The 8105-nt window shown below is 40.8% G+C and overlaps 1 protein-coding gene across 1 annotated transcript; it reads left to right on the top strand.

The window, feature by feature from the left end:
• The first annotated feature begins 6136 nt into the window (after positions 1-6136).
• On the top strand, positions 6137-7158 carry LOC124690637 (jacalin-related lectin 3-like). The gene is made up of 3 exons (XM_047223997.1): positions 6137-6226; positions 6321-6800; positions 6916-7158. The coding sequence occupies exons 1-3, from the start codon at positions 6137-6139 to the stop codon at positions 7156-7158; spliced, it is 813 nt and encodes a 270-aa protein (XP_047079953.1).
• The last annotated feature ends 947 nt before the right edge of the window (positions 7159-8105 follow it).

The raw sequence follows: 8105 nt of genomic DNA, 5'->3' as shown, positions 1-8105 counted from the left end.
TCGGCGAAGAGATAGTGAAATACAGGTGGTATGAATATATATGAGCAGTAGCAACGGTGCCGTGAAAATAGCTTGTCTGGCGTGTAGTTGATGGTAGTAGTATTGCAGCAGTAGTAACACGATAGAAACAAGAAACAAGCAGTAGTAACTCAGCAGTATTTAGGAACAAGGCCTAGGGATTACACTTTCACTAGTGGACACTCTCAACATTGATCACATAACAGAATAGATAAATGCATACTCTACACTTTTGTTGGATGATGAACACATTGCGTAGGATTACACGAACCCTCAATGCCGGAGTTAACAAGCTCCACAATAATGCTCATGTTTAAGTAACCTTAAGTGTAAGATAGATCAAAACGACTAAACCAAGTACTAGCATAGCATGCACACTCGTCACCTTCATGCATATGTAGGAGGAATAGATCACATCAATATTATCATAGCAATAGTTAACTTCGCAATCTACAAGAGATCATGATCATAGCATAAACCAAGTACTAACACGGTGCACGCACTGTCACCTTTGCACACATGCAGGAGGAATAAAACTACTTTAATAACACATCACTAGAGTAGCACATAGATAAATTGTGATACGATGCACATTGCAATCATAAAGAGATATAAATAAGCACTTCACTACGCTCTTCAACGGTGAATAAGTACTTCGTGAAATATAGCCTAAGAGACCCACACGGTGCACACACTCGTCACCTTTACACACGTGGGACAAGGAGTCTCCGGAGATCACATAAGTAAAACCCACTTGACTAGCATAATGACATCTAGATTACAAGCATCATCATATGAATCTCAATCATGTAAGGCAGCTCATGAGATTATTGTATTGAACTACATAGGAGAGAGATGAACCACATAGCTACCGGTACAGCCCCGAGCCTCGATGGAGAACTACTCCCTCCTCATGGGAGCAGCAGCGGTGATGAAGATGGCGGTGGAGATGGCAGCGGTGTCGATGGAGAAGCCTTCCGGGGGCACTTCCCCGCTCCGGCAGGGTGCCGGAACGGAGACTCCTGTCCCCGGATCTTGGCTTCGCGATGACGGCGGCTCTGGAACTTTTCTCGTATCGTGGCTTTCTCCGTAAGGGTTTTCGATGCAGGGGCTTTATATAGGCGAAGAGGCGGCGCAGGAGGGTCAACGAGGCGACGACACCATAGGGTGGCGCGGCCAGGGCCAGGGCCGCGCCACCATGTCATCTGGGCCCACCAGGGCCCCCCTCTGGCGGCTCTCGGGTGTTCTGGATGCTTCCGGGCAAAATAGGAACCTGGGCGGTGATTTCGTCCAATTCCGAGAATATTTCGTTACTAGGATTTCTGAAACCAAAAACAGCAGAAAACAGGAACTGGCACTTCGGCATCTTGTTAATAGGTTAGTTCCAGAAAATGCACAAATATGACATAAAGTGTGCATAAAACATGTAGGTATCATCAATAAAGTAGCATGGAACATAAGAAATTATCGATACGTTGGAGACGTATCAGTCCGTCACATCATTCACCTAATGATATGATCTTGTTAATAACATCCAATGTTCATGATCAGGAAACTATGATCATCTATTAATCAACAAGCTAGTTAAATGAGAGACTTACTAGGGACTCTGGTTGTTTACACAACACACATGTATCAATGTTTCCACTTCATACAATTATAGCATGTGATGTAAACATTTATCATGAACACTAAGATATATATATAACAATAACTGCTTTATTATTGCCTCTCGGGCATATCTCCAACAGTCTCCCACTTGCACTAGAGTCAATAATCTAGTTTACATTTGTAAAGATCTAACACCGTGGCCTTCTGGTGCTTATCATGTTTGCTCATGGGAGAGGTTTCAGTCAACGAATCTGACACACTCAGAACGTATGTATTTTGCAATTCATTTGCGTCTCCACGTATCACTCATTTTCCAAATGAGTCGGCATAAATCGTATATGTTTGGTCTTCTGGTGGAACCTTAATTCCGCGGTCTGAAATATATTACCAATATTGTCACACATAATATAGCTTCATAGTTCTAACATTACCGAAACTACACCAAGTTCAAAAACAACTTCTTAACTCAAACACCCTCGGTCATTGTCAAAACAATGATATACCCTGCCTTCGTTTGTAGAATCCGTCACAATATTTAGAACTCATCTAAATCTAGCATAGACTTCTTCTAGCCCATTGTGCACCTTCTTAATGAACACTTAGCCTAATTGAGATTGAAATTCATTTTTATATGTGATCAAACTAATATCGGTGAAACACCTTACATCGATTTATTTTTCATTACCACATACAAAACTATATAAATATCCTCGGCTTTTCCAAAGCACTAAGGGATATTCTCACTGTTGTCTAATGATCATCACATGAATCATTGCTCATAAAACTTTAGAGCATAGGACAACTGGTTTTGTGTACATATTATTCATGATCTAAAATCACTCATGTGTTTTTACTCATTGAGTGTCAAATATACTAAAGTCTTGTAAGAACTCCACATGTAAAAGAACACCTTCTTGACATTTTCATATTGAACTACTTCAATATTTATTCTATGTACTTTGACTTAAACTTTATTATGCGCTTCAATCTATCATCATAGATCTTGACGCTAAATATGTTCTTAGTCAATATCCTTTCAATAAAATTAATTTTCAATGAAACCTTTTAATCACATCAAGTACATAATTACATCATTTATAATCAATGATATGTCATCCACACATAGTATTATAAATATGTCTCAGCGCTCCCACTTAATTTCTTGCAAATGCAAGCATCTTCATCATTTCTGATGAAATAAAAACTTTTATATTATTTCATCCGGTGAAGATTCCAACTCCGTGATACTCACTTCATCCAGTAAAGTTTGTGTACCTATCTAGCATTCCACGGACTAGCAAAAACTCTTGGTTGTATCTTGTATGCATCCTTAATACACACTTCTGGTAAGGAATGTATTTATCTCATCCTACTAACATATTTCATAAAATAAATATGTAGCGATTACTAGAATAATCCGCATAGACTATAATCATCGCTACAGAAGATCTAATCTTATCGCGGTCAACTCTTTGAACTTTGTCGTAAACTTTCTTTCGACAAGTCGAGCTTCTTCAAGGATATTACATCCATGTCCATTTATTTTATAGATCCATTTACTTTCAAAAAGTATTTATTCCTTCAGAAGGTGTCGAGGGTACTCCTCGCCAATGCCCTCCGTAAGGGGCTTAGGGTAGATGGAATCCTGTAGGCTGACACGAGACATCGGTGATCAAACAAGCGGGGAGAGCGATTTACCCAGGTTCGGGGCCCTTGATGAGGTAAAACCCTTACGTCCTGTCTGTCTGATCTTGATTGCTTAAAATATCGATTACAATGGGGTGCCGAAGGTTTCAACTATGACTTTCATCGAAAGGCTAAGTTCTACAGTGACCTAGATCTAGACTTACGGTGGTTATGGCTATTATGATCGTGTGTCCCTCAGCAGCGCCTCTCCTGGCCCTTATATTGGGAGCCAGGTCTCGAGAGATCTGTCCGGGTACGACTCGGTTATAAAGAGTCCTAGATCTAAACTTTCCTTATAATCTTCATCTTCTTGTCTTGTTCTTCAAGAATTCTTCTTAGGAACCGATGTAGCGGCCCACCTGGCCATCGAGTACCTTCATGGGCTCCTAGTTGGGCCGCAAGAGGTAGCGCAACATTAGTTACCCGAAGGGTAATGCCCACATCAGAAGTTTACCAAGCTCCAAGCTTGATTATAGATACTATCTTGGATTCATAGCACTTAGCCATTTTAAGGAGTCAGGGCCCATCATAGCTTCTTTGTATGTAGTTGGTTTATCATTGTTCAAAATCAATCCATTGTTCACAAATCATTTATTTGATCACAAAGTAAACCATAACCTACAAGATTCAATAGGTACTTTGATCTCCATGGCTATAACACTTTGTAGACATGAGAGCTATGAGCATCGTAGCTGCTTCTGGAACCATTTCCGACGCTGTGCTACTCTGATCATTATGCTCAGGTTCATCAACCTTATCGTGTTCAATTGTCCTCCCACTCAAATATTTCGCTAGAAACAATTTTTTGGATAAAATCAAGAAACATCGACAAACATTTCTGTCTTTGACTTCATAGTGAGAAGAATTCCCGATTTGTTCTCTAGAATAACCAACAAAGACGTTCATCCGATTTCGGTTGTGAACTCATTTACTTATGCTATGGATCCAAAAATTTAAGAAATGACTATTAGGGTTTATACCCATGCCATAACTCATATGGTATCATTTCAACAGATTATGATGACGCTCTCAAATACTCCATCAAAACTATGGTGTTCTGAGAAACGTGAGTTGTGGAACAATTTCATAACTCTCTTAGATGTTCACTAAAACTCATAATTCAAATATTTCCACCATGATCCAATCATAGATATTTGACTTTTCTATTACAATGATTTCCACTTCATGTTGAAATATGTTTGAATCAATTCAAATGTTTCAGACTTCTTCCTCATCGAATAAATATATCCATGTATATACACTCAATCCATTGTTGGAAGTTTTCATAAAGTGGAAGAATCTTCCGCACACAACTATGCCCAATGAACCATATACATCATCATGTATGTTTCCGCTAAGCTAGTTGTCCGTTCAACTCTTGGCCTATGAACGGTGTTCTAGCCATTCTCCTTAGAAAAGATTTGCAAGCGTCGGACGATTTAAAAATCGAATGACTCCAAAAATCCATTTGCATGGAGTTTCTTCATGCGTTCCTTTCTAACATAACCTAAATAACGGTTTCACAAATAAGTGAAATTCTTATCATTTGCCTTATGGCATTTTAGCGTCAGTGTTATGCATGTGTGTTTCACCATTAAGATTTATAATAACTTATCTATCGTACATGGAGTATGGTCATAATTTGAACAACTCATTGCTTTCATTTGACCAGAGCAAAATAACAATTATGAAGTTTTTTATTATAAATTTGAAGGGCTAGGTAGAATGCCAACGACGAACATAATAACACTTTATTTTGTTCCAGTCGTGCATTATTACCACATTCCTTGTCCGTCACTTAGGCCATTGTATTCTTTTATTGCGTTGTGTTGTATGACATCTCATACCAACCAATATGGTACAAATACCCAAGAATTTCATTGTGTGACCAATCAAAGAATACATTCATAATAGGTATATCATCTGTATAAACCTGAGCTAGACTTTCTAGTCTTTTCTTTCTTTCTGCCAAAATCTTTTGTAGTTTCTCTTTCGATTTTTCTCTTATTTCAGAAAACACACAACATCAATAACTTGTAGGTCACGAGCGTGAGGTATTGCGTGTTAACAACAAAGTGATGTGTTGTGGATGGAAACAATGAGAGATGCCATCATGGGATACAATAGATAGTACGACTGGAGCATTGCCACGGATATATTTATTGTATAAGTGTAGAGCTCACTAATCAACCAAATGAAGTGTTTTACATGGCCACTGATAGGAACCATATCCACATATTTAGTTTATGGATGATAACAAAACTAAAACAAAGGAAATAAACATGTTACAACTGTCAACATGGCACTGCTAAAAACAACCACAAATCCACCGCGCCTACCATGAAGTGCCAAAATGCAGCGTAGGTGGCGCAGCAAAGCGCGCTTGCCCACCTAGTACAGAGTACTTCCAAGTCATAGAGCAGAAAATTGGCTTTCAGTTACCTTCCTTTTTCAAGTTGGAGTAGAACTTGTGTTTATTGTCAACCACAGTTGTGTACTCCGTTGAAAATGGGAGACAATAAATTGCATGCCATCGGAAAAGAAAAAAACACATTAAATTTCACGCAGGTATTCTGGGAACGGGTTAAAACGTTGCCTGGTCCGTGTGAAAGCGAACCAGCACCACCCTCTCGGTATCGTAGCCACCATTAATTACCATCTCGCATGAGCGGCGCGGTGGACTTCGAAGTCGGATCGATTGGACTGCCACACGTGTGTATATATACTGCAGTACTGTAATGCGCATTTCTTCAACCTCCTGCTTCAGAAGCAAGGTGTACTGTGGCACATACGCATCGTATCGATTAAGCACAGGGGCAAGATGGATAAGACCGCCAGCATCGCCGACGTTGATGAGGAGGCTCTTTGCTGCCCGAGATGCCTTCAGCTCCTCGTACCTCCAGTTTTACAGGTACAGTACGTTCTACAGCATACACGAAGATTTATTTGCACTTTTTAGTTTATTTGCATGCTACATCCAAATCTGATAGCTGCGGTACGTACAGTGTGCTGCTGGACACCTGATCTGCTCCTCCTGCCACGACAACCTCCAGGACAAGAACAAGTGCGTATCCTGCTTCGTCCCCGCGAGCTTCATCCCCACGAGCTACAGCCGCTGCCACGCAGTCGAGGGTATACTTCGATCCGTCCGTGTCGCCTGCCCCAACACCATCCACGGAAGATGCACTGCGGGGAAGATGCTCTGCCACGAGAAGGTGGAGCACGAGAAGACATGCCCCAGTACCGCCGCCCCCGGCCGCCTCCCAAGCTCGGTTGTGAAGATGGGTCCTTGCGGTGGCGTTGATGGCAATGTCAGGGAAATGGACGTGCGTGGCGTCAACCGTATTGTTAAGGTAGTTGTCTGGTACAGCAGCACGTTCGACGCCATGAAAGTGTACTATGAGCGGGATGGCCGCGAAGAGAAGACCGACCGATGGGGTGTTCCTGCGACTGAAAGTAATGCTGCGATAGGTGGGCCCTCACAGGTATAAGTATAACCATAATACATTGCTTTTGCTGTCAGTTTGGAGAAACTTTTAATTCAGAAAACGACCGGGGTGCAATAAAATTTCTTCCTTTTGTTTTTACTAGGTTCTCGAGATATGTCTAGAGCAGGACGAGTACCTCACCGGCGTGAAAGGGCACATCGAGTATTGCGGTGGCAGCTTGTGTGTGATCTCTCTCACGTTCGTCACTAACCTGCACACATTCGGGCCATACGGGGTGGAGGATGGCGTGCCGTTCGAGCTCCCGGCAGCAGCTGGTGGCAGAATCATCGGTTTCCACGGACGCTCCGATTCGTATGTGGATGCGATTGGAACCTATGTCAAGATGGACCTCTAACCTCTCAGTCCACTATGTTGTAGCTACTGAATGAACAAATGATGACATGCTTCGTGAGCTAAACAGTATATGTACATGCGCACATCGCTGTTAATTTTGATAATCTATTTGCATCCCCATGCTGCTAGACTTGTTATCGACGTCTTTCATATTTTCCTCTTATTATTATTCCTTTTGCAAAATAATTAACCAACTTAATTAGATCAAAAATTTACAAGAACCCACCCACTCCTTTTTGTAGCCGAAAAACATCAATTTTCCAGATACAACAAATCTAAACAGTAGTTGCAAGCGATCATTAAGACCAATGCAACAAAAATAAAGCGAATCATGCAATTTCTCTTTAGTTTTGCAACATTACAGGAATCTATGCACCGAAGTTTCCAATGCTCGCATTAGTCATGTTGATTGTCGCTAAAATAAGTGGCCGATGCATGATTTGTAAACCCTCCGTCTTCCTAAAATATAAGGCGCCTAAGAATTATTAAAAGTCAAATCTTACATACTTTGACCAAATATATAGAAAAAAAATCTACATCAACAATATTGAATGAACATATTAAGAAAATATACTTTACGGTGAATCTATTGATATTGATTTAGTAATATAGTTGTTCATATAATTGTGTGTAAACTTTGTCAAACTTAGAAAATATTAACTTTTGAGTAAGCGTTAGACGCCTTATATTTTGGGATGGAGGGAGGAGAATTCTAGGGCTTAAAGCTGTAGTTCGTCTTACGGTTTCACCACTACCCAAATAGTAAAACTAGCAAACTCACGCATGTTTCAGCCCTTTTTCGAGAACCCGCAGGAGATCTGCGCGTCATTGTATTAGAAGCGGACGAAAGAAGGTCCGAGACAAGGATAGTGCATAGTATAAACCCAATGGGGACACGACACACACCCTGCCACACCACCACTGCCTTAAAAAGCCTACTCTACCTCT

Source organism: Lolium rigidum, chromosome 2 (assembly GCF_022539505.1).
Source record: "Lolium rigidum isolate FL_2022 chromosome 2, APGP_CSIRO_Lrig_0.1, whole genome shotgun sequence".
Lineage (NCBI taxonomy): Eukaryota > Viridiplantae > Streptophyta > Magnoliopsida > Poales > Poaceae > Lolium > Lolium rigidum.
The sequence above is the reverse complement of the archived record's forward strand: the minus strand, read 5'-3'. Positions and strand labels throughout refer to the sequence as shown.

Bases quoted from the DNA above. Each gene is read 5' to 3' on its own strand.
- LOC124690637 (XM_047223997.1), top strand. From the start codon at position 6,137: ATGGATAAGACCGCCAGCATCGCCGACGTTGATGAGGAGGCTCTTTGC. The intron at 6,227-6,320 runs GTACAGTACGTT...CGGTACGTACAG, and splicing joins TCGTACCTCCAGTTTTACAG to TGTGCTGCTGGACACCTGAT. The intron at 6,801-6,915 runs GTATAAGTATAA...TAGGTTCTCGAG, and splicing joins CGATAGGTGGGCCCTCACAG to ATATGTCTAGAGCAGGACGA.